The sequence below is a fragment of the Poecilia mexicana genome, unplaced genomic scaffold (genome assembly GCF_051168715.1).
Source record: "Poecilia mexicana isolate PSO_F unplaced genomic scaffold, ASM5116871v1 scaffold_5, whole genome shotgun sequence".
Lineage (NCBI taxonomy): Eukaryota > Metazoa > Chordata > Actinopteri > Cyprinodontiformes > Poeciliidae > Poecilia > Poecilia mexicana.
Window position 1 is genome coordinate 32,548,155 of NW_028263374.1, and position 27,382 is coordinate 32,575,536.

Sequence of the window (27,382 nt, forward strand, 5' to 3'; positions counted from 1 at the left end):
ACTCAGGCAAATGAGAAAGGTAGTCAGCAATAAGATTTTTCTAACCTGGACAATGCTGTATGGTGAACTGGTATGGCTAAAGGGCAAGGCACCAACGTAATATACGGGCATTCTGATGCTGCTTGGAATGCATCCACTTCAGAGGTCTGTGATCAGTTTGCAGAGTAAACTCCCTTCCTAGGAGATAATATTGTAAAGAGTCCAAAGCCCACTTTATTGCAAGTCCTTCCTTTTCTACTGTGGAGTACTTTTTCTCCCGGTCAAAAAGCTTTTTACTTAAGGACAGGTTTTTCTTCACCAGCTTCTCCCTGAGCTAGCACTGAACATTTGAAGCATCCACTTGAACAACAAATGGCTTGGCAAAGTTAGGACTCTGTAAAACAGGAGCTTGACAAATCAGTTTCTTTAAAGATTGAAATGCATGTTCACAGTCCTCCTTCCACATAATTTTAGAAGTAGACCTTTTTGTCAACTCAGTCAGAGGGGCTACCAAAGTTGAGAAATGGGGTATAAATATTCTATACCACCCAACTAAGCCCAAAAATGATCTCACTTGCTTCTTCGTTTGAGGTCTGGGAATTGTTTGAATGGCTTTTACTTTTTCAAGTTGTGGCTTTATCTGTCCATGGCCAACAAGGTAGCCCAGATATTTTACTTCTTGTGCCCATGCACACTTGTTCACATTCAGAGTGAGACCAGCATTCTGGATCCTTGCCATTACAACCTTTAGATGCTGTAGGTGATTCTCCCAGGTCTCACAACATCATCCAGGTAGGCAGCAGCAAACTTTGAACAGTCACTAAGGATAATGTCCATCAACCTTTGAAAGGTAGCTGGTGCTCCATGAAGACCAAAGGGTAGAACCGTGTAATGGAATAAACCCATTTCTGGAATCTGAAAGGCTGTGTATTCCTTAGAGGATGGATCTAAAGGCACTTGCCAGTAACCTTTACATAAATCTAAGGTTATGATGTATTTGGCCTTCCCCAGTCTTTCCAGTAGCTCGTCAATGCGTGGCATGGGATAAGAATCAAAACAGGAAATGCTGTTTAACTTTCTTAAGTCAGAACAAAAACGAAGTTGAGTTGAGTCTTTTGTAGGAACCAGCACAGTGGGATTTGACCACTCACTTCTTGATGACTCTATCACTCCCATTATAGAGTGATATCATGTGTTGTTGCACAGCACCTCCCCCCCCCTTCTCTCTCTCTACTTCCTCTTCTGAGAGGAGGGAGATGTTGCTCCCAGCTCTCCGTCTAACGGGTGAATTGAGTTTCCTAAATCTGCCGAGATTTACCCTACCCAGAACTGAAGTAAACTCTGTTTAAGCTGAGTGCGAGAAAGACTAGCCTGGCTTCTAACGACCTCCATCCAGATGTCCCACCCTTTTTCACTCTGTGAATTAGCCAGATTGAGCAGCCCAGAATCAGCTAGTTTCACAGAGCACACCTGTTAACGGTCGCTCTTTCTCTTATTACAACTTGCACTTATTACTGAACCAGGTTGGTTTTAGTGACTCGGGCGAGTCCCAAGGGTGTTGTTTTAGTTTTGGCTAAAAGCAACCTATAAAACATTTTCCACTTTCTCCTCCCAGAATCAAACTTCATAGCTATTTTACAACCATCAAAGAACTTTAAGGTGACTCATTAACTGAATGTCCACAACATCTTTTAGATTTTCTTGATGCTAATTATTTTATTAGTAAGGCAATTTTGCAAGGGTCAGTACAGCTTAAATCAGTAGCAGAAATAATCAAATAAGTAAAATCAATAATCTAGCCTATCTTTCCCTAATGCTGACACTGTGAACTAAAAAAAGAAAACTTTGAGAGAGACGGACGGAGTTTGGCATTTTGAACCCCAGAACTGGCCTGATGATGAAAAAGGTGTTGCAGCAGCAGGAGGCTCCCAGTACAGGAAGAGTACTGAGTCAGAGCGGCAGGTCTCGGGCCTCAGGGTGACTTCCTCATGCTCGTAGCGGCCCTCTCCTTCTTGTCTTGCAGCTCTGTAGCTCCTTTCTCCTCGTCTCACGATCTTTCTGGTCCTTCGAGATGTAGACGAGCTGGTCTCATGGAAGGAACACACCAGTTCTTCCTCTTTGCCTTTGTTCTTTATCTTTGTCTTTATCTTCATCTTTGCCTTGGTCTTTTTCTTTGGGGTCTTGAACCCAGCTGGTGAGAAAAGTGCGATTTGAAGCCACATGTTGCGGGGCTAACGGGTTGGTCCCCATGTGCAGAACAGTCTTCGGTTCTGTGGCCCCGGCTCTTCTTCAGCTGCAGAGTTCTTTGTCCATCTCGATCTTGGCTCGAAGCTGCCTGAAGGATCCAACCAAAGACTCCTCTTTGCACTCACCTTATATAGGATATCCCCACCCTTTTTGGGGCATTGGCATTAGCTAGCTTTGTTGCTGTGCCTGTTTCATTGGCTGACTGCTTGGACCGATAATCTCATATTCATCACCATCTTTGGACATGACCTGATGTCTGTTCTAATGTCCCAGGTTGCTCAACAGTCCTCTTGTGTCTAACCTTCTCTTAGGTAAGTTGAAGTTTAGCAATAAGGCGTTGGACACCTCCGCTCTCCCATCAGTTCCTCTTCCTCCCTGACCTTTCACCTACCATCTACCTCCAACACAACATCAGTGACCTTTAGTTACAGTTACACACTTTACACCATTTCAAGTTCAATGTCAAAATCACATTTATAACCTTTTAGTTTCTCTGATTTAGCATTCACTTATAATATTATAATAACCATTACTTATTAGTTACTCTTATAATCATAATGTGTTATTACAGACATTTCTGAAAAGAAACCAAGAATAACCCATTATTCTAATCATTTGACACCATGTTACAGTTACTTCTTTCACCTGTAAGTATTTCAATAAGTATAAGAGTAAGTGTAAATATTCTTATAATCAAACCAACATCAACCACCGGTTAAACCAATATTAATTATCGGCTTAATCATAAGTTATCATTATTAATTTAAGTATTTTACTCTGGGTTTTATTCAATTTCTCAAAACGTCTAGAATTTATTCCTTAAACCTTTAATGCCCAAAATGAGCAGTTTGAACTATTTTTATTCACTGCAGGCTGGAAACTAGGGCTGAAACGATTCCTCGAATGATTCGAGTACCTCGATTACTAAAATTCCTCGAGGAAAATTTACCTGCCTCGAAGCTTCGTTAATTTATGTTTTATTAGTTAGCGCACCATGTTCCGGCCGGGACTTCATTTGCGTTGCGCGGAGCTCTCACTTCCGCCTCTGAGTTGTTGACAAAAGCTAAGTCTCAGCGGCATAAAGTCCAATCTTCAAGATTGGCCCGTGGGGATTTTATTGATTGATGATAATGCCCGACTTTTTATCGTTTTTGGGGAACCAATAAGCATCCTTAAAATGACTGGGGGAATGCCTGGAGTACGGCAGCATTTCTCCTCCGGGGCTGCTGGTTGAAAGCGAACGGCGGGAAGAGCGCTGAGGTGAGCGGATAGCCTGAACAGGGCGGGCGGCTGAGTAGCTGATGCTTACCGTGTAAATGTAGCTTTACCGACGAACCGCACAATAAATTTCATATCCCGGTCTGAAGAAACGGGTGGCGGAGCGCATCGTACATGGCTGGTAGATGAGTTTCTGAGTGTGACCAGTGAAGGTGTCGTAAATATCCCGTATTGCTTCCCCCCGTGTTCGTCCCCCGGTCTAACGGTTCGTCAGTCCGCTGGTCTATTTCCTCCCCTCCATCTTACGTTCGTTCATTCGCCCTCTCCTCCCACTCCAGGCGGCATTTCCCGTATTTTCAAACCCAAAGCGTGACAGGTTAGGTGGCAAGGTGAGTTTAATTAATCTATTAAACTCACTGAAGATGAATACATAAACTAAAAGCTGGATTGTAGACATTTTTTATAAGCATATTTGTGAGCCTGCCTCTTTATTAAATTCAATATAATTTCAGATTTTTCTATAACTTTTCTTCTGGTTAACTTAGAAAGTGAGCTATTATTGTTACAGGTTAGTTTTCTAAACTACAAAAAAGCAACTGTTAGGGATGCTCAAATATGAAAAATTGGACTGATATTGATATCTGATAGTAACACCGGTATTATGCCAGATTTACCAATATTTCATTTTATAATTTTTTTTATCCGATTACTCGATTAATCGTAAGAATAATCGATAGATTACTCGATTACTAAAATATTCGTTTACAACAGCCCTACTGGAAACTTCCTCTTTCTCCAGGAAACCTGCTTTTCCTGTTGCATAACTCTCCTTCTGTCTGACTATAATTTTTTATGATTAAATAGAAAAAAGTAGAATTAAAGCAGGACACAATAACAACACACACAACCAGATTAATTTTATTACCATCTGACTCTACTGTTGGGTCTTGATGTCACCTGTATAATCAGTTTTAAAGATAACTTTATTTATTGTTATTATTAAACTAAAATCTCCAGCATGGGGAAGTGGGCTGAGCTCGACTTTTCTCGACACATGGGAGTGATATCACTCTATGATATGACCTCTTTTCATCTTTTCCAGATGAAAAGAGGTCATCTGGACCTCTTTTCAGTGGATCCATCATTCTTTCTGGAATCCTGTAAGGCTTAAGACGAACAGGTGTTGTATCTTTCAATGTTATTTTGTGTGTTATAATTTCAGTTCACCCAGGTACATCTGCAAACAGAGATGGTAAAGACTGTTTAATCTCACCCAGCTGTTGCCACTGATAAGGAGTCAGATGCTTTGGAGTCTCTTCAGATTTGGTCAATTCTCTGCATGGACTCATTTCAGCTTCCCCATCTTTCAACATGGCACTGTCTTCAGGCTGAACATCTTGTACCATCAGGATCTGCTTCACATCCATTTCTGGAACATTTCTTTCATGATTGAACAGGTTTTTGCCTGTCCTAAGTGCCCTGACCATGGTACAGTGTGACCCAAATGCAGAATTACTGAACGGTATTCTTTTGGCACAAGAAGTCTGGGTTCATCAATGTCTGCTAGATACAAAAGTTTATCCCTTATAATGAAAGGCTCTCCTGCTAAACTTTTAAACTCTTTTCCACCATCGTTGTGTGCTTTATTAAAGAGAGGTTTCAAAGATGGATAGATGGATCGTTTTCTTGTCTCTCTTTAAAGTTATTAGGAATTTTCCACTGGAAGTCAATACATGGAGTTAATGGTAATGCAGGTTCAGGGAGTTTTGACCTGTTTTCTTATTTTTCTCCTGTCTACGCCGTCGTTTTGATTTCCTGATTTTATTTCCTCCTTCATACAGATCATCATACATCTGGCAAAGGTTCTAAACCCTTTTTCATGGAACGTGTGGTGACAGCACAGGAATAAGCCACCGAGTTTTCTTGAACCAAACTGTCTAGGATTGGTAAATCTTCTCCTAGTATAACATCATATGCTAACTGATTCAAAACTCCAACAGTCAACATAAAAGCTTGTCCTTCAACATCAATAGTGACATCAGCAGTTGGATACTCTGACATCTATGAACACAAGTAATGTTTACTGGTTTGTTAAAGCTAGGCAGTACATTACTCAACAAAGAAGATTTCACCAGAGTTTGTGAGCTACCCGTGTCTGCAAGAGCTTTTACTGCTTTGCCATTTATCATCACATCCACCACATGTTTATGTGGAATCATGCCATCAGAAAGTTCATAATTATGTTCTTTGGGAGGCACCACACATAACTCTACTGATTTAGTTTTTCTTTATGGACAATAAGAAGCTTTGTGACCAGGCTGCTGACAATAGTAACAAATGAGACCATACTTTAGTCCGGACTGTGTAGGCTTCTTATCATCCCTCTTGTCCAAACTGTCAACATTAGTTGCACCTGGAGGTTTTACCTCCATAGACCTTGGTCTCCCAGTCTCTCTTGACTTAGAAGGTTCTCTGTGAGCAGCCAGGTAACGTTCAGCCAGGTCTGCCGCTTCCTCTCCAGTCTTTGGATTGTTCTCCTTCACCCATGTGCGGACTTCTGGTTGAAGCACACATAGATACTGCTCCAAGATGATTGTTTCCCCAATCTCTTCTTTACTCCGACTGTCAGGCCGCATCGATTGCTTGTAGAGTCCCTTTATCCGACTGTAGGTTTCACGTGCACTCTCTCCCACTGGTACATTGATGCTTTGAAACCGGTATCTGTAGGTCTCTTCTGTTACATTAAACTTAGACAGCACAGCAGCTTTAATAGAGTCATAAGAGTCAGAGTGGTCCTCATCCATTCCAGCATGTGCCTCAAGGGCTTTTCCAGTCAATAATGTGACCACTTTAGCAGCCCATTCAGCTGGTTGCCATCCCCATGTTTTAGCAATGCGTTCAAAACATATGAAAAAAACTTTTAGGATCTTCACCCTCCTTAAAGTCAGGTATTCTCGGATCACCTCCATAGGTTGGTTCCACTCTTTGTGCTGGAGCTCCTTGTGCTATATGCCGCTGAAGCTGCGCAGGAAGTGGTTGAGATGGAGAATGAGGTTCAGCTTGGTAATCAGAGGCTCCGTGGACTTGCTCTGTTGCAGACAGCTGAGACAGTGTCCTAGTCTCTCGCTTTGGGAAAGCTGCTTCTGTAGAAATGCCAGTCCCGATAGACAGCTCATGTTCAGCATAAACATCACTTTGCAGCTTTGGCACGTTACTGTGCAACTGTTTATTCTGGTCAAACAGTATTGCTTCTGTTCATTTAGAATGTCGCATAAATTCTCTTATTTCATCAAAGATGTCAATTCCAGAAAGTTCTTTACTCACAGTACCAACTGTGGTCTGTTTAGGCCGCACAACCGGTTCAAAAATTTCTTCACCAGCCAAGGCTCCTTCAGGTAGTGAATCTGGCTCTGCTGTTCCTCCACTCTAGCCTTCTTCCATCTCAGAAAGGGTTTTTTCTTTGTCCCATGAGTTCTTCCACGTCCTACTCCTCTCATTTAGCCTGTTGTCTTCCTTCATTCACAGGCATAAACGATCCCACTTCTGGCACCACTGTTACACTGAGAGGTGTGGTGTGGAAGGAAAACTCAGCAAAGTTGGCTGTAGCATACATAAAGGTGATTTATTAGGCCTCCTTCAGCACAGCATAATCCACTCACAAGACAAAATGGCATCTTTTCCAGCAGTCTCTCAGCTTTCAGTTTCTCAGCTTTTTTGTCTCTTCTTCTTCTGATTTTATTGGCGGGTGACATCTAACGTTAAGATGTATTATCGCCGTCTACTATGCTGGAGTGTGGACCAGAGTATCTCCCTTTAATCTAAATTCTCATAAATAATCTTGTTTCCTTCAAAAAATTTATAACTGCTTTATTTATTTTATGTTTAGTTAATATCTTATTTAATTTTAATGTCTCTATATCATATTTCATAATTTCTCGTTTTAGCTTCTCTCTACTTGCTGCGTACTTTTCACAATGAATTATTACATGTTCTACTGTTTCCATATCCCTACCGTGCTCACAACTACCTGTTGGATGTTTCCCTATCAAATGTAATGTTTTATTTAATCCGGTATGTCCAATCCTCAATCTTGTCATTACCACTTGTTCTTTTTGGTTTTTTCCAATTATTTCCATATTTCCTACTTTCTTTTGTATATTAAATAAATGACGACCTTTAGTTCCTTCCTCCCACAATTGTTGCCATTCAGACTTAATTTTTCTCTTAATAACTGATTTTATTTCAAATTTACAATACGCTATTTCCATAATTTCCTTTTGTTTTAAAGACTCTTTAGCTAAATGGTCTGCTATGTCATTCCCTTCTATGTCCTTATGAGCAGGTACCCACATAAACCTAATCTTTATTCGAATTTGTTATTCTAAGTATTACTTCAAAAATTTCATATACTAATTCCATACGAGTTTCAGATGACCTATTTAAAATTGACATTAATGATGATAATGAATCTGAACATATAAGAACATTTTCAATTCTATTTTGTTCTATCCACTGTAAGGCCAGCAGGATTGCTAACATTTCCACTGTATAAACAGATAAATAATCAGATGTTCTTTGCTTCTTAACTATACCTAGTTCAGGAATAACATAAGCAAATCCTGTTTTATTTGAACCTAAATCTTTTGATCCATCTGTATATATAACTGTAAAGGATTTATACATATTCCTAATTCTGTTATTCACAAAATTTTCCCAATTATTATTTTTATTTATCTGCATTTCTTTATAAACTTCTAAATCTACATTCACACATGGAAATAGCCAATAAGGTGTATTTGAATATGGCACCGCAGCAGAGTACGTCTTTCCCTGTATACCTATTTCCTTAATGCATTTATCTGCTGCCCAGGCAAAACAGTCTATTTTAGCTTTTTCACTCTCCCAGCAAGGTTTCAGCGTTCTTACTGCTGTATTGTTTTCCTCCTTATGCCCCTGCAAACTTACCCAATAATTCAGCATAATTTGCTTTTGCCTCAAATATAAAGGAATCTCTCCCATTTCCACCTGTACTGCTAAAGATGGAGATGTCTTTAAAGCTCCACAACATACTCTCAAAGCTTGATTCTGAATAACTTCTAATTTATTAATCATTGTTTTTGGTTGCCACCACAATTACAGCATTTTGGTTCCCTGCTCTTATTGCATTCTTCATACTCATGGTCTTCCCCACATCGTGCACATCTTCTCTTTCCTTTACATGTCTGAGCTGTGTGGCCAAATCTTTGACATTTAAAACGTCTAATTGGTCTTGGGACATACTCTCTTACATTATAGGACACATATCCTAAATAAACTCTTTCTGGGAGTTTTTCTTCATCAAACTCTATCAGGATACTTTCACTGTTGGTTTTTTCTCCATTTTTAAAGGTCTGAAGTCTTCTTACATTTTTAATTTTTCCTCCTCTGAGATTTGATTTTATTTCCTCATCTGAAACCTCAATTGGGATCCCCTAATCACCAGACTCACACTTGTCACTTTATATTTTCCTATTTCTTTCATCCTACATGCTCTATCTTTTTGTTCTTCTGTATTACAACTTATCATCAAGTTTCCATCTCTTAGTACTTTTGCATTAGTGATGTCTCCCACTTGGTTCTTCAGAATCATCGATAATTTAACTGGACTGATAGTTTGCAACGCCTTCTCCTCGTTAACTCTAACAATCACTTTGAACTCTCTTACTTCCCTCCATTTCTTCTTCAGATTCATCCCAGCTTTTCACTACTCTTCCCTTCTTTTCTACACCTGCCATTGCTGAAGAATTTCCTCTTTTTGGACTCATCCTTTCACTACTCGATGCCTCGGGACTCCTGTCACTTTCACTATCTATACTATTACCCCACTCTGATCCATTCACAGCACAGCTGAGTCTACCCGCCGTAGTCTTCGTCCAAAGTTCTTTCACTAGTCCTCGGGATTTCCCAATAGAGTCTTGAGCATTTCCCCGACGCCGACTTCCAGAAGTCCGAGGTATTCTTAACTCTTCATCTTCTCCTTTTTTAGTTCTTGATTTCAACTTTTTAACCATCAATCGCTCAGCGTTCCGACGCCTATCACCTCCTCACTTCCTTAGGAGCCCTCCTGCCTCCGACCTCCTTCTAGCCTTTTTTGTCTCTCAGCTTTCAGTCTCCTTATATACCGTTGTCCCCGCCTTCTCAATTAACTACCTAGCCAATCAAACTCCAGCAAACATGGCTCTTTCTATAAAAGAGCTGGGCTTGAGGCGGGCCTCCTCTTTGGTAGGTTCCAAGATGGCTGCTACAAGGACACACCCAAAAAGGTAACAAACATTTCACAAACAAAATGATCACATACACACATTCTAGAACTTAAATGTTACAGAAAATATTATTGCTTCTTAACAAGAAGTTACTACTTCTGGATCATAGATTGAATTTGTTTCAAGGTATATTTAAGGTATTTGTTTTCCTTTGAACTCACCATCGTTTGCCCTTGTAGATCTACAGCAGGGCAGGAGTATGGGAGGGCCAGGCCCAGTACTTCCTGCTTAAATGGCTGGGTGATGTCAGTGATTACCTTGCTGGGTTCTACCAATTAGAGGGTTTTCTTTTGTGTATTGCTTTGTTAGTGTTTTCTTTGAAGTAATTTTTTGAAGAAAAAAAACAAACAAACAAAAAAAAAAACTCTCTCCATTCTGCAAGCTTTGGCCAATGACCCTAATTTACAACAAGAGCTACAATGGAATGTTTCAGATCAATGACCACATATAAGTCCAGACCTAAATCCAATTGAGAACGTGTCATAAGGTTTGGAAATTGATATTGGCAGACTTGCCTGATCCAGTTTGACTGAGATTTGGAAAAGGAATTAGGAAAACCACCATATAGATGTCTAAAATTTCAAGGACTAACACTTACAGTGTGCTGTAAATGCTAAGCAAACATTTCCCAGTTTGATCAGAGCACATTGAGTACCATACCTTACTAGACCTATGTGAGCTCAGAGATTCCACATTCATCCAGGTTGGCTCTGAAATCAAGCTGGATTCAGTATAATAAACTAGGGATGCACAATATTGGATCATTGGTCGATATTCGATATGACCAAGGGATCCCATCTCATTATTGGGGGGACCATAAACAGGGAAATTTTTAAAGAGCAATTATAGGGGGGTCAGCAAAATTATAGTAAAATGTGGTTTAAGTTTTTTGTTTAAGCTGCACCATCAAAAATGACTAGTAAGTGTTAGGTACCAGGCTGGTGGGTCCGCCATTTTCCTTTACAGATCATCCACCAGAGGGCGCCAGATGACAGCAGGTTCCTGGAGGCATGCCGGCAGGCCCTAATCAGACGCACCTGTAGGGAATTGCCTTCTCCTGGAGGTGTATATAAGCAGCTGGCTGCCAGCACGTCTTCGCCAGAGTGTTTGCCTTGACTGGTACACCGAGCCCTCAGAAGTCACGCTGAGTTTCAATAGTTGTTCCTTCGAGTAATCTAGCGACCTAACTTATCTCTGTGATCCTTTTTCCAGGACGCCTTCAGAGCTTTCCAGGAGATCTCGAGTTTCCCACCTCCAGGATATCTGTGCTGTCTGGAATTGCCTGTTCCGCCCTCCCACACTCTCAGAATACCCACCGCCTGATGCCTGACTTTGCCCTCTCCTATCCAAATCTACACCACCTAAAGTAAGATCACCTGATTCATTTTCCCTGAGCCGTACACCTGTCATCACCCAAGACTCATAATCTCTTTCTCATACAGTGAGCGGTAGCACCCGGATCCCTTTGTCGTGGAGGAGGACCTGACAAATCTGTTTAACTGAGTTTTGTGTTTAATAAACCTTTGGACTTTTCACTAGTCTCTCCGCGGGTGTTTCTGCATGTGGGCAAAGAGTATCAAACCCACCATGACAGTAAGTAGCAATGAATAGCAAAAGTGTTTTTCTCGGTAAACAACCTGTTGAGACCCGTAGAAGTCAAACTAAGATTCAAATGTTGCTTAGATACGAGTTTGGTTCAGAATCACAGATCTAATCTCTGCTGCACCTTTACAAAAACTTAAGGCTCTAAATAAAAACAAGTTTTAATAAGTAACTTAATGAATTTCATAATATTAATATTGATTTATTGTCGTGGCTCTCAATACATACAAGTTATGTGTTATTTAAATTATAACTTAAGTTGCTTTAAACTTTTCTCCCTTTTTTATGTTAAAACCTATATGTAGGAATTGAATATTTTGGAAGTGTCATAACTTAAACTTAAAGGTCAGCACCAGAGTTTTCTAGAGAGCAGTTAACCCTAACCCTAGAAAAATATCCAGATTTTATTTTGTGGTTTTAAAGGCTCTATGTTGAAGATGATAAGAAATAAAAGCATACTTTATTTTGATTTATTGTCAGCTGCAGTAGCCCCTCTGCTCCCAACTCCCATACAGAGCTGTTGGCTAGTGCTAACGTTCATCCGCTCCCTCCAGTTTCAACCTCTTATTAAAGTAACAGTTAGAGAGCTAAATGTAATTGAAATAATGGCTACCTTCGACAGAAAAAGGAGCTAAGTCTATGAAAGCAATGTAGCAGTTTAGCTAGTTTTGATTCCCAAGGCATAAGGTGGCAGTTTATCATCATTCAGCCAAAGTAATGAAATAACAAACTGTTTATTGTCGATGTGTTTCTTCCTATTGAGCAGTGAAAGTCAATACGTGTTACATGTCTTTTGCTTTAGGTATTTACTTACTGGAGGGGTTTTGTTAGTGCTGCAGAGCTACAGCTAACAGCTAGCTCCTCACTTAGCGGCTCTAACGGAGCCTGTGTTGTTCAGCAACACAGCTGTTGCTCCACCTACACTTTGGACTGAATGAAAAATGAATTCATATTTTTTTCTTAGATGAACGGCAGATTTACTTTGTTCTTTGTTTCTTTTGCCTTTTTTTATATTGGTATTGTTTAAATACAAGGGTTTCTTTCTTTGGGGGGCACCATTCTAGACTTTTCCACTTTAAAGAACTTCCACACCTCTGACAATTTCAATTTGTCCTGCTCTCCTGCTGTGATCAAATTAGGTGAGGTCATAACTCACCACCTCTTATATTGGTGAGTTATTTTGACGGAATGTCCAATATTTAGTTTAATAGCAAATCTCGGCCAATTCTGATGCCATGCCGATTGGGCAGGTGCTCAAACACCCCTAACTCCCCCCTCTGCACGTGCCTGATACTGATACCATGCCGATAATATTGTTCAACCCTATAATAAAATTTAAAAAAAATATGTAATGAACTGTGTATTGTATACATTGTTTCAGAGAAATAGATGAACAAATGGAGCGCAAAATATAATGAAGTGTCAGGCCAAGGGAAAAAGCTTGGCAAAGCTCACACACATGCTGCCTGTTGGAGGCTTGAAGAATATGACAGAAGGCGTTATGGCAGCCTCTAACTAAGAACAGATCTTGATTCTGGAAGGCAGTGTGGAGACCTGCCTACCCAAAACTCTAGAAAATCTTGTAGATGGTATATTTAATCTGTTCATTGACTGGCATATCTTGCGATATTAAAATGCTATTTTGACATTACTCATCACATAGTCTCACCAAGTGCTATCTAACCAAGTGAGACCAAGTGTAATACGGTTGCTGTTTTTCGTGGCTTTTTATTTGGCGAGTTCCCAAAAGAATGCCCCCTGTATGGGGAAATTTGTGCACATCCCTGATATGAAGTTGAAATTTGTAGTGGGAATTTGCCAAGCAGCTCTGAATGTTGTATCCAAGAGGGCTGCTGTGTACATAGAATGCAGTGAGAGTTCTCTGGATGAATGACTTATAAGAAATATGTGGTAACACTTTATTTGAAGGGGGGTGAATAAGACTGTCATAAACATGACATAACACCTGTCATGAACATGAATAAGCCTTCATGAATATTTATGACTGTTGTCATAAAGCGTCATTCGGTAAATTATGACACTTTTAATACAAAGTTGACATTATTCAAAATGTCTTTGTGATGACAACCTGACATTAACCAATAAATCATTACTGTTATAAATTTGTTATAAAAGTATTACTGATTGCACTTTAAAAATTAGATAACTTTATGTTATTAAAGGTAAAGTTTAAACAGTTTACCTTTCTATAATGCTTCTTTACATACTCACAGATATTAAAATATTTTTAGTTAAAACTTAGAAGTAGGAGGCAAGGTGTAGCATGGACCTCCGCTTCATAAAAAGGACTGCTCCTCTTCTAGGTAAGAGGTCACATGAACCTCAATACCTCTTTTATTTGGACAAAAATATGTCTCGAGGTATTTTAAATCATTCCCCCCCAAAGATAAAATAAAGGAGCAACGTGAGGTACAGAAATGTGGTTTGTTGCCCGAGGGCAACACCATACCATAGAGCAGGGGTGCCCAAACTTTTTGAGAGCAAGATCTACTTTTTCTCTCACCAGCCGCCTGAGATCTACCTCATGACACAAAGACATAAAAATTGCAAATTAAACTCTATTGACTTATTTTATATGCAAATATACATCAGTTATAGCAGAAATAATAAAGTGACAAAAAACCTAACGCAGTTTCTTCCTCAGTGAGATTCTGACACTGGGAGGAGGTTACTGGTTTCACAGTCAGAAGCTGGTTGCAAACCTGAGGCCAGCAGGTGTCAGTCAGTCATGGTAGATCTGAAATTTGGGTTGACCTCAATGTGAGAAACTAACCAAAGAGCCCAGAAAAGCTAAAGGCAAATCTTCTGAAGTCGGGATATAATTAATTTAATTTCACATAATTATCGTGGTAGAATTTGTTAAAACTTAATGAAATATATTTGTCCTTTGATGTTTGTTGTGACGTATACTGTCATAAGGAGTGTGGTGGTTGCGGTGAGGAGATGAACGCAGAGACCCAGGTATGAAGTTAATGATGGTTTAATGATAAGATAAGGCTCAAAAAACAGTCCAAGACAGGCAGCACGGCGAGAGGCAAGCACACAGCTAGATGCCGGTAGCAACTGACACACACAGGACTGAAAACGAGAGCTAACACAATCCAGGACTAATGCAGTTCCACTGGAGAGTGTGGCAGGACAAACTTAGAACGTTTGACAAAACTTAAACATAGACAAGGACTCGACGAGGAACACAGACAACAGGTGGGTTTAAATACACACGGGGTAATCAGGGGAACGAGACACACCTGGGGAGCAATCAACGGGGAGGAGAGGACAGAGACTCACAGGAAAACAGGACTGAACACAGAAAACTCAAAAATAAACATACAGAAATACGGATCGTGACAGTACCCCCTCCTTAAGGGGCGGCTACCAGACGCCCAAACAGAAAAGTCCAAATAAACACAAAACAACCCAACAAGGTGGGTGGAGGGGCGACGGAAGGAGGGCCAGAGTCCAGAAACTGTCCAAAACAAAAAACAACCCAACAGGGTGGGCGGAGGGGCGACGGAAGGAGGGCCAGAGTCCCGAACAGGGAAAACCAGTCCGGGGGCCGCCCACGGCACAAGAGGCAGAGCCTGGACCGCGGTGGGCGGCGTCTCCGGCGCAGGAAACGGAGACGTGGAGGCGGGTCCGGCGGCCTCCTCCGCCGGCGCAGGAAGCAGAGACGTGGAGGCGGGTCCGGCGGTCTCCTCCGCCGGCGCAGGAAGCAGAGACGTGGAGGCGGGTCCGGCGGTCTCCTCCGCCGGCGCAGGAAGCAGAGACGTGGAGGCGGGTGCGGTGGTTCCCGCCACCGCAGCAGGAGGCCCTCGGGCCCGTGGGGCCGGCTGGAGGCCCTAGACGGCCGGCAGAGGGGCCGGCCGGCAGGAGGCTCGGACGGAGCACGCTCTGGAGGTGGGAGATCGGGGGGCTGCGCACCGGTAGGAGGCTCGGACGGAGCACGCTCTGGAGGCGGAAGCTCGGGGGGCTGCGTACCGGCAGCGGTTTCGGGGAGTTCTGGAAGCTCGGGGGGCTGTGCACCGGCAGCGGACTCGGGGAGTTCTGGAAGCTCGGGGGGCTGTGCACCGGCAGCGGACTCGGGGAGCTCTGGAAGCTCGGGGGGCTGCGCACCGGCAGCGGACTCGGGGAGCTCTGGAAGCTCGGGGGGCTGCGCACCGGCAGCGGACTCGGGGAGCTCGGGGGGCTGCGCACCGGCAGCGGACTCGGGGAGCTCTGGAAGCTCGGGGGGCTGTGCACCGGCAGCGGACTCGGGGAGTTCTGGAAGCTCGGGGGGCTGTGCACCGGCAGCGGACTCGGGGAGCTCTGGAAGCTCGGGGGGCTGCGCACCGGCAGCGGACTCGGGGAGCTCTGGAAGCTCGGGGGGCTGCGCACCGGCAGCGGACTCGGGGAGCTCGGGGGGCTGCGCACCGGCAGCGGACTCGGGGAGCTCGGGGGGCTGCACTCCGGCAACGGACTCTGGAAAGCTAGGTGGCGGGCTCTCTGCAGCTGGAGACTGGGAACCGGCGTGCTGTTCAGGGGCTAGCCGTACAGCCCGGAGCGCAGGAACCTGCTGTGCGGCTTCTTGTCCCGAAGCCAGCCGTTCTGGCCGGCACTCGGAAGTTTGCCGCACAGCCAGTCGTGCTGCCTGACGCCCAGGAGCTAGCCGAGCAGCCTGAAAGCCCAGAACCAGCAGCACAGCCCGGAACCATGGGGCTACTGCTGCCATGTGAGGCAAGACGACAGCAGCAGCGGGGAGAGGCGCAGACAGAGCTGAAGCAGGTACCGGGTCGGCTGCGGTGGCAGCCAGAGGTGCGGTGGTTGCTCTGGCAGGGACGGACACTGGGGCTGGAACTGGCGGAGGAGACAGGCAGACTTTAACGGCTGGAGTGGATGCTGGAGAGGGCAGAGGAGGCGTGAACGGTGCTGAGGTGACGGAACGGAAAGACGGAATGGGAACAGGTGAGGTGAATCCTTTCTTGACCAGAAACTCCTCATGGAGTTCCTGGACCAGGTCCAGCATGAATGGGTCATTACGAAACATTTCGAGGAGATAATGAAAATCCTCCTCATACTCAATGTTGTAAATGTCGGGAGATTTAAGGAATGGGAAGAGCGGCGGAGTTGTGGGGGTGGTTTCCGGGTCCATGATGGTAGTAGCGTTCCTCACCGTAGTTTTGGTCGGGTCCTTCTGTCATAAGGAGTGTGGTGGTTGCGGTGAGGAGATGAACGCAGAGACCCAGGTATGAAGTTAATGATGGTTTAATGATAAGATAAGGCTCAAAAAACAGTCCAAGACAGGCAGCACGGCGAGAGGCAAGCACACAGCTAGATGCCGGTAGCAACTGACACACACAGGACTGAAAACGAGAGCTAACACAATCCAGGACTAATGCAGTTCCACTGGAGAGTGTGGCAGGACAAACTTAGAACGTTTGACAAAACTTAAACATAGACAAGGACCCGACGAGGAACACAGACAACAGGTGGGTTTAAATACACACGGGGTAATCAGGGGAACGAGACACACCTGGGGAGCAATCAACGGGGAGGACAGGACAGACTCACAGGAAAACAGGACTGAACACAGAAAACTCAAAAATAAACATACAGAAATACGGATCGTGACATATACTCACAAACGAACGAGGTAATTAGTCCAAGTTTGTCGTTTATTGAACGTTCAGAAACTACAGCAGGTGTGATGAGCCACAGCAAAGGTAAACAAAGGTAAAACAACCCGAACAGACGATCAACTCAAAACCACTCCTACCTTTTTACTCTCTCTCTCTGTTTCTCTCTCTCTGTCGTTTCCCGTTGCCGTGACAACCGCCTGCGCCCCGCAAGCCGAGCAAAGATTACTTTTTTTTTTTTTTTTTATTCCTTTATTTAACCAGGTAAACCCCATTGAGATCTAGATCTCATTTTCAAGGGGGACCTGGGCAGAAGTCTGCAGTACATAGGAACCTGGTTACAAAACAAAATTGATTAATACATATACACAATTATAAAACAGAATAAAACAATTTAAAAACAGTGACACTGTCTAAAAGATTCTCGTTGCCTGTTTTTAAGAATCGCTCGAAATAAATTCAGTGAAATCAAATCTGACATCTTGATTTCAGACTGAAGCTGATTCCAGGCTGAAGGAGCCATCACACTGAAAGCTTGCTTTCCTTTTTCAGTTCGGCAGTGTGGAACATGCAAAAGAAAAATGTTGTTGGAACGTAAAGAATGGGAACTAACAGCTCTATGTAAAAGAGAGTTTAAATATGCTGGAGCCAATCCGAGTAGAGATTTATAGATCAGGATCATCAAGTGATTGTTTCTCCGTACGCTTAAAGGAGGCCATTTAGCTTCTGCATACAGCTTACAATGATGTATGAAACGTCTGCTACCAGTTACAAACCTCAAAGCACAATGATAAACAGTATTTAATGACTGAAGGCATTTAGTCGAAGCATTCATATATAAAACATCACCATAATCCAGGAGTGGCAGGAATGTTGCAGCTACCAATTTACTTCTAGCTTTAAGAAACTTTAAGAAGCTTTAAAAACACAACATTCAGTCTGTTACAATATTAGGTTTCCAGGCTTGATATGTATTTCTCAATTATTAATAAGCCTCTCATGAACACAGCGGTGGTTAAGTAGCTCATTTAAACTCCTGCTCTGCTCTCAGTCGGTCTTTGAGACGCTTTTTTTTCCTCCTTTTTTTTTTTTAATGGGACCGAAACGCACTGAATTGCGCAACACCTTGTTGAAACAATAATTACTGAGATTATTAATTTTAACATGTTTCGTTGACTTTTTACAATTATTCTTTTTTAATGAAGCTACAAACGTTTAGGATCTTAGTGAATATTTTTGATAAGCCAATCAGAAGAGGAAGTCCTGGTCTCAGCGTCCTGGCGGCGTTCAGTTTGTCACCTGCCGAGATCGACTCTAAACCTTTCTGCGATCGACCGGTCGATCGCGATCGACGTATTGGGCACCCCTGCCAGAGAGGGTTTTAATTCGCAAAACAACATTATGTATCTGAAAAAAATATATAGTGTGGGCAAAAAATCCTGTAAAGCACCTCAGTTAAAATTGGTCTTGTAGTTGTCCCTGTATCATTCTGAAGTGAGAAAAGTACCTGGTAAGGTATTGTTTATGTAATCTGAAAGAGTTTTTTGCATGTCAAATGTCAGCAATTTTGATTGAGGTAGCACATATGTGGTTTACAGAATTTTTTGCCAACATAATATGTTTCAATTTATTAAAGATACATGATTTCCTTTAGCAAATCAATTAACACAAAGTTTTACATTTTTAAAGCCGCAGGAGAGAAACTTGAATCAAACATAAACTGGAGGTCCGCTTTTATTTTGAAAAGCCTGCCTGGGGTCCAATCAGAAACTGAAATTTTAAGTTAACTTCCGTTGCAATCAAACTCTGTCAGAGAGTTTGATAGTACGTGTAAGAGAGTTTGACTGTGAATGTGAGAGGGTTTGATAGCGAATGTAAGAGAGTTTGATAGTGAATGTGAGAGAGTTTGATAGTACGTGTAAGAGAGTTTGTGGGTTTTGGCCCTTGGGGCCTCTCATACTGGGCTGCAGGTGTCTTGTTGTCTGTCTTTGTGCTCCTCCTCTTTACAGGTGCTGCTGATCCGGTTAATTTGGAGCACAGAGCATTTAAACCTGGTCATCTCTACCTTCTGGGTCGCCTTCGGCGTCCACTCTGTCACTTGACGCTTGTGGTGTTTTGTTGCCAGGCCTCAGCTCCCCTCCTTTTGCACATTTGCGTTTCTCTTTGTTTTTGCACTTCAACCCTTCCATATGCACTCATACAACACATCGAAGCATTTGCATTACACCACTGATACTGACATCCACAATCCATTGTTGTTTTGTTAATGAATATTTATTTGTATGCACTTTAACCACTACACGGTCTCCCGTTTTGTTATGACCATATATGTATATGTATATATGTATATATATATATATGTTATAATATTCCCTTCTCACCCTCCGCGGGTGGTCTCTCTCTCTCTCTCTCTCTCTCTCTCTCTCTCTCTCTCTCTCTCTCTTTCATCCTCTGAGCTCGGGTCCTCTACCAGAGGCCTGGGAGCTTGAGGGTTCTGCACAGTATCCTGGCTGTGCCTAGAACTGCACATTTCTGGACTGAGATGTCTGTTGTTGTTCCTGGGATCTGTTTGAGCCACTGCTCCAGTTTGGGGATGACTGCCCCGAGGGCCCCGATGACCACAGGCACCACTGTGGTCTTCACCTTCCAGGCCTTCTCCAGTTCCTCTCTGCATTGCTGGCATTGCTGTTATGGGATGTTGTGGGATTTTTTTTTTTTTTTTTATATATAATTATATGTGGGTTAACTGTATATAATTGTTCTATATTAGCATCTCTGAGAGATCTAGAATTTTAAGACTGAGAGATAAATTATTTTCATTATATTTTGTCATTCAAGAAGATCTTGAGAAACATCCATACATCTAAGCTTAGTCGATTACTGTAACAGTGTCTTCATAAGTCTGCTTTACTTTTTAAAATTGCACAGAATCATCTTGCTATTTTGATTGTTGTGTTACCATGGCTACATTCTGATGCTATCTATAATATTTGTGTTTGAGCTGGGTTGTTCACAAATACATCACAGCAAATATTGCCAATAATCAGTGATTATTTTAAGCTCGACCAATTAACCTTCGCCTCTTCTCACAGTCTTCCCTACACCTATATTTAAACACTGTTAGCGATGTTGATGTTTTTAGTAGGAGGGAGTCTGGGGCCCTAAATCAGATTCGGTCTAAGGCCCCATATTACCTTGGGTCAGCCCCTGCATGAAGGGCTAGAGCTGCTCCGCTGCACATCTCTATGCTGGATGCTAGAGACCAATAGGGAGATTTTATTTATGAGGCACTAGGAAGGGCAGACGAGGCTTTTCTGTTTCGTGATAGTTGAGCTACAGAAGATGTTTTGCCTGGGCTTCATGGGGTCTTTTCTGATCTATCAGCAGCGACTCTAACTTGCCTTGTAGTAACGTTAGGTTAAGGTGAAGCAGAGAGCAAACAGTGAGCAGGCCATATCATGGTTTTGAGATGCATCGCAGTACCGTTTCTTTATATCATTATATGTGGTTCTGACCCATAGCAGTGGGACCAACTCAGGCTGCCTGTAGCGAACTGGACATTTAGTCCAGCACTGGGGAAGCCTGATAAAAGGAAAGTCAAAAGTTTTCTCTGCAGGCGAACCATTTCTGTGTACATGAGTTCTTCTGTTGGAGCAAGTCAGTAGTCTCGCAGCAGAGTTTTGGGGAACCTAAAGATGACCCAGACCCTTTCCTATTAAATTCACTTTTTGACAACCTTGATATACGTTTTGAGTTGTTCTTCAGATGAAAAAACAGATATTTACCATATTTTTTAAAGGTTGTCCAATGTAAAAGTTTAATCAAAAATAACTTTGATTTCTGAGGTTATGCTTATGCAAGAGTCCTAAATCATTGAGTTCCTGTTTAATGTCAGATATGGCATTGCTAGGTGCAGTAATCATAGGTTTCAGTTTTATCTGGATTAAGCTGCAAAACGCTGTTCTTAACTACAGTTTAATGTTTATTAATCAGATAATCAAAGAGATGATCATCCAAAAAGATGACAAGAAACATCAATAAAGTTCTGAATTATCTGGCCTAAAGGAAGACAATATACCATGAGATAGAACCAGAACAGAACCATGAGGAACTCACCAACTGACTGTAATGAGTCCAGTATGGTGTATGGTGTATCCTGACTATATGCAGACTTTGAATAGTGACTCTATTTGACAATCCCAATAGAGTGTCAAACTGACTGTGTTTTGGAATCAAATTAACCTTTGAACTAAAGCTACATCCAGTCTACATGTTTACAGGATGCGCTAGTCTACACAAATGTGACACCACTTTGGAATTTTCCACCTGTGTGAACACTGAAAACACGGCAGAACCATGTCAGTCATTGCTTTGTTTTCTTGGTTTATCATCACATTTTTTTGTTCACAGAAAACTTGCAGCTAAATGAAACCTCGTAGCTTAGAAAGATTTTGAAACCTCAACCTTTTCTTCTGGATTTAAATAGATCAGTTTACAAGTCAGCCATCTTGACCTCCGTTAAGCCTGAGTTGAATGATTTTAATCCTTGCATGGATGAAACCAAACATGACCTAAACTCCTACTTATGTGGACCTTTAGAGACAAAGGTTTAACAAGATCCCACATTACTTAAAAATACCTTACAATTAGGGATGAAAGTAATCAGGTACGGTAGGTACTGCGTACCCCTAAAAGATAACGCAGTACCTGCAAGAGAAGGGAGCAGCTGTCTGCTGTAAAAAAAAATCAATTGGTGCACTGTGCAGCCGTGAGTGCTCCCACTAATCAGCCGTGAGTGAATAGTTTTCCAAGGACAATCTAAAACACGACTTAGTCAGTTAATAAATAACTTTTTTCCCATTTCATATTGTTTCTGAACTGTTCGTGCTTTGCTAGAGCAGCGGCGCAATATGTCGATCATGGAAGGTTTTGAGTCGATCTCGGCATTAGGTGACAAACTGAACGATGCCAGGATGCTGAGACCAGCACGTTCTCCTCTGACTTCTTATCAAAACGTTTGTAACTTTATTAAAGAACAAAAAAAAAACGTGTTGATTTTTCAACAAAACCCAACAACAATATAATTAATCTCAGTGATTATTGTTTCAACAAGGAGTTGCCCAATTCTGTGCGTTTCGGTTCCATTCCCAAAATAACTAATTTCACATAATTATCATGATAATTATGTGAAATTAAATCAATTGTCTAATATTAAAAAAAATTGTTTGGTGCTCTCTGACATCTTGCTTTGAGCTTCGATTCTGAGAGGCTTTTCCTCTATCAAACTATTTTTTTTTTGCCTCTTATTTAGTGGAAATATTGATGTTGATGAGATTTTTTCCCCAATAATTTAAAACTACTTTCACCCCTGCTTACAATCAATTTACACTTGTTTGTAAAGCTTTGAATTCCTTTTTGTAAAAAAGATTTTACATCTTGTGGAAACATTCTCCATGCTATATGCTCAACAAAGAATATTTCATGTGCTCAAACTGTGCTTTGTGCCGATAACATGCCACCCCTGTAGTATGTGTCCTGATTTCATCACACTGTGGTGATTACATCTTAGCTGCATGAGCCTTTGTGTTTAATGTTTACTCCTGGGGCAAAGAAAACACAGGCACTGTGGAGTGTTTCATGTGTTTCAGCTGCATGAATGAGCACGACACACATCATTCTTCCTTCATCCATTTCCACCAAGCAAGCAGTCTCTTCAGTTGACAAGGACAAGCTGCAATCTTCCTACATGACAGAGCAGTGAATCTTACACAGCTGCTTGACTCTTAACGGTGCGTTTCTTTGCAAGACAGACCTCTTCCCAGTGTTATGACTGTAACGTTTTCATGCTGTTTGGGGCCATTAAGACAGCTGCACACTTGTCTGCCTCTTTGACCTCCTGGGAGATAAGATATAAGCATCTGTGTTATATGGAGCATTGTGTAAATAGTTTATGATGGCTCATATTAAATCAGTAGCAGCAGTCTGGGACCATGGGAATGCCAAGTTTTCTTGTGTAAAGTGAGTCTTCTTCATATGGCGGTGAAAATTTACTTGAAAACCAGCAATACTAACAGTTTTAATCATAGACGTAATAAAGAATAGACGCCTCATGAAGCGCTCTTGCCTATTGTTGCTGACGTGACGTAGGGCCGCCATCTTGTAGCGGTCAACCGCTCCACTCAGCGTTATGTTTGGCAGGTACAATGGAGTATCAGCGTGTTTTATTAATCATAATTCGCTAAATGCTAAATGGATTATCACATTTTTTTTGCTGGAAACCTTATTCAAACAGCCATCATAGCTACATGTACAAGGACTTTTTTTGTTTTTTGAATTGGATTGATACATGGTTCAGCATATTTAAATACGCTTAGTGGGGGAAACAGAATAAAATAGGAATATAATATTCTGATTTTATGATGAGAATTTTACATCATAATCCATCCATCCATTTTTTGTACACCCTCGTCCCTAGTGGGTTTGGGAGGGTTGCTGGTGCCTATCTCCAGCGAGACATTTCGGGCAAGAGGCAGGGTTCACCCTAGACAGTTCACCAGTCCATCGCAGAATTTTACATGATAATGTTATATATATTTATTTAGTAATATAAATACTTATTTAAATATACAAACACAAAATAATACACATAGAGAAACAAAGATGATTCAGTAATGATTAATACTGAATAATAAATAAGTAAATATATAATTATATGCACATGTATATACATGATGCATATATATCTATATCGTTTTTTCATGTTTTCCAGCCGAGTCATTCTAGCTTCATAGTGATTCAGCAGCTGAGATTCTTATGCAGTGAATTCTTCTCTCCTTAAAGACACTTCCCACTTCTTCCTCACAACATTGTCTTTAGAAAACCTTCAAAAACAACAACAGGAGATTTGGGAGGTATCTTACTTTGATAAATAATAGTCATCATCATCAGCTTTATTAAAGATTCAAATAAGTCGATAGTAATAATTTAAGAGGAATAAAAGAAACAATCACATAAAAAGATAATAATCACATATACAAGTCACTGATTTACAGAAAGGCTAGACCGCCAGTGATTCCACATTCTGGACTTAGACCTGACTGAGCTTTGTGAAATATCTGTTAGTATCTGGATGATGTTTGTAGAAACACGTAACTTCCACATACATCTGTACATAAGGTTTCCTAAGTCTTTCCCCCCCTGTGTAAACTGGTGAATGTGATAGAATATTAAAATAATGTTTGTAATACATATTTTAATGTTTTATTTGTAAGGCTGGCTCTTGTGTCAAATAATCTAAATCAATGTTAGGAAATAAAACTTTTTGAGATTTACAAAATCTCATCTAGACTTCATAGTGGAGGTTGAACCCTGGTATTACACCAATCACTATAGCTAATATTAGCTGGCATTTTGCCAGTGGACATAAAGTATAGTAATATTCTGATCACAAAATCTTAACATGTTCATTTCTTCTAGTGTCTTTCATAGGAGGAGGACGCACTTTCTCTGTCTCTCTGCCCTCCCCATCTTCCCTGCTCAGCATCTGTGTCCTGTGTTTTTAGAGTCTTCTTTGAATAGCTTCCAAAGTTGCAAATTGTGGATCTGGTCAGCTCAACGCAATTGATACAATTTTATCCACTGGGAAACTGGGTAAAGGGGAACCCTCGTGTCCCGACGGGACATTCTTTGCTGGATACACGATGGATTCTGGATGGAAGTGGAAGACCGTGTGTCTGACGATGCTGTCAGTCGAGGATGTTGAAGATGTGTACATGATTGGCTTTATGACAAGTTTTTTGCTTATTGGAGTTGGCGGCTTCCTGGTTTATCGGAAATTTTGGAAGATGCCGGTGGCCATTTTGGCCACTTCAAGGGTGCTGGGTACGGTTGATGGGATCTGCAGAGTGACCAACACTCAGACTGAGATGATACGGGAGCTGAGCTGCAGACTGGGTGCAAACCTGGAACAGGACCGTGGCCGGGCAGCGGATCTCTGACTCAGAACGTGAGTCAGACTCAGAACGTTCTCCAAGGTGTGACTTTGGAGAACGTTGTTCACTCGGATCAGGCGGAGGACCCTAAATTTGGCTGTTTGGATTTGCCCCTGAGAAGCACCAGCGAGACTTTCAAGGAAGGCAGTAAACTTATGACAGCCTGACCTAAACAAATTTCTGCTATTGGAATCTGGCTCCACAGGCTGGCCTTGGCTGGCCAGCTATCCTCCCCTGGTTGTTATGTCTAAAGAAGGCTCTGTTCTGTTACTCCCAAACCCCTCCCTGAGGACATCTGTGGCTCTGAACTGATAAAGCTGGTGGTGAACTCCAACATCGTACTCACAGACAATCGCATGTTTCAGTTGGGGTTCATGGTCTGACACACACAACTCACATGAGACCCATATGGACGTCACACCTCCTCCTCGTACCCTGCTTGTTTTGTCTATATGTCCATATGTGCCGAGGTTTTTTTTCTTCATCTCAAACTCTGCCCTGCAAAGAGCAGAGTGTGAGACAGGCCGTATTTTTTCCTCTCCTTAACTGATGTTTTTCTTATTTTTCCCCTCATTTCCTCTGCAAGGCGGCACCTGTTGGGCTGCGAGGCCTCAGCCAACTATATCCCCTCTCCTGCGTCCCTCCCCCCCCATGTTGTTGTGTAATGGATGGTTGTACTGGTACTGCAATTTTGTTGTCTTTCTGACAATGACAATGAAATTCTTCTGATTCACTTGTGAAAAGTCATCCCTTGAGCCCTCATGTCAAGTCGGTTGATTTAAACAAAAATATCCCACAGTGCTGAGGCACCTTCTGCTGTTTTGGTTTAGCAAATTAGGAGGGATGACCTCTCCAAGATGGCCACCATGTTTCCTGTCAATGCGGGGTCTACTTTATGATGTTAATACTATTTTTAAAAAGTACAGAAATGGGGTGCTCTGGTGGCACAGGGGTAAAGCACAACTCGCGTAAGGAGGCCTTAGTCCTCGACGTGGACGTCACAGGTTCAATTCCCATCCTGATTACCTTTCCTACATGTCTTTTGTAGCACTACTTAATGTACTAAGGGACTAGATGGCATATGATATTCAGAAGACTAAATTTATCTACTGGAGCTGTTTTCAATAATCAATAAAAATACAAAAGAATAACTGCTTTCAATACCATGTATTTTAAAGAAGAGAAAATTAAAGTGAACATCACAAAACATACATAGAACCTAAAAAAAATAAATACAAAATATATACACAGTACTGCAGTAAATCGTCCATATAAATGTGCACAAAGGTCCTAAATTTCCCCACCAGTCAGCACAGTGTCTCACTGACACACATTTGAAAAGTCCATGGTTTAATTGTCCAGATATTTGAGGTGAAAATGTCCAAGCGCAATTTGTTTCCAATGGAGAAGAGATGAATAATGGATTGTGTGTCTGTATGGTGAGATGGAGGGGGAATACTGCAGACCATCAGCCTCCTACCAGACCAGTATGGAGTGAGTTTCAGGTTCTCCTGGCTCCAGCCAGTTCTCAGAAACTCACCATCCTTTAACCTTAAAAAGGGTCACCGGGCCTGTATTGAAATAAACAGGACCAGTAAATTACCAGCCTGCTAGTTAACTAGACTTTTTTCAGTTATATACAGAAATAAATGCAATTAAAGCTCCGCGGAGCCTCAAGCGGCCCTCGCAGCCAAGCGCCGCTCAAGCCTATAGCCACCGTGGATGTTCCAGCACCGCCTCCTGCCAGCCACCGCCGACGCTCGCGCGCCGTCCTCCACGCGATCCGCTTTGATGCCTTCGGCAGCGTTCCCTGGCCATGCACCCAAAATCTGGAGTAGATTGGGCCATGTGGCAAGGAGATACAGCTGTTTGATTAACCTAGGGGGCGCGGTGGAGTCAAATTGCAATTAAACTCTATTGGGCTCCTTAGAGGTTCACAAGTGTCACTCATAAAAAGTCTTGTGCAAATAGGATGATGCGTCTGTGAATAAGAGACGATTGTATGCATATGGCGAGGGTCAGCCATTTTGTGACGCCCCCACAAGTCTGTAGGCATTTGCAGAGTTCATCATCATCTCATTTTATGTCAGTCTGCACAGGGTTGGAATCCATGACACACCAACATGTTTTAGAGTGTAAAAGTAAGACATACAGTAGAAAAAACAGGTGACTTCCTGTCGGAAGTGGGCGGGGCTAAGGTGATGTCATCAATCGACCACCTAACTGTGATGAAGGCTGGTCTGTAATGAGACATAGAAAGTCTGATGCAGCTATGACCTTGTATGTTCATGTTATGTCACTTTAATGTATTAAGGCGAATAGTCAAAGTTTGGGACTTAGCCACGCCCACATGCTTTGACATACAAAAATTCCTGTGATAACTTTGGACCTTTAATGTCTCAACTCTCTG

General features: G+C 42.0%; 1 protein-coding gene and 1 long non-coding RNA gene across 2 annotated transcripts in view; one reads left to right on the top strand and one right to left on the bottom strand.

Moving 5' to 3' along the window:
* LOC106912176 (uncharacterized) overlaps positions 1-6,248 on the bottom strand; it is a 40,835-nt gene extending 34,587 nt beyond the window's left edge. Inside the window, exon 1 of the mRNA XM_088006005.1 lies at positions 5,858-6,248. Coding sequence (XP_087862131.1) covers positions 5,858-6,248 — 391 coding nt within the window. The remainder of the gene's footprint in view (positions 1-5,857) is intronic.
* Positions 6,249-10,745: 4,497 nt separating this feature from the next.
* LOC148159844 (uncharacterized) lies at positions 10,746-11,280 on the top strand. The gene is made up of 3 exons (XR_015762968.1): positions 10,746-10,865; positions 10,959-11,112; positions 11,189-11,280. It is a non-coding gene; the product is annotated as an uncharacterized LOC148159844 (long non-coding RNA).
* The last annotated feature ends 16,102 nt before the right edge of the window (positions 11,281-27,382 follow it).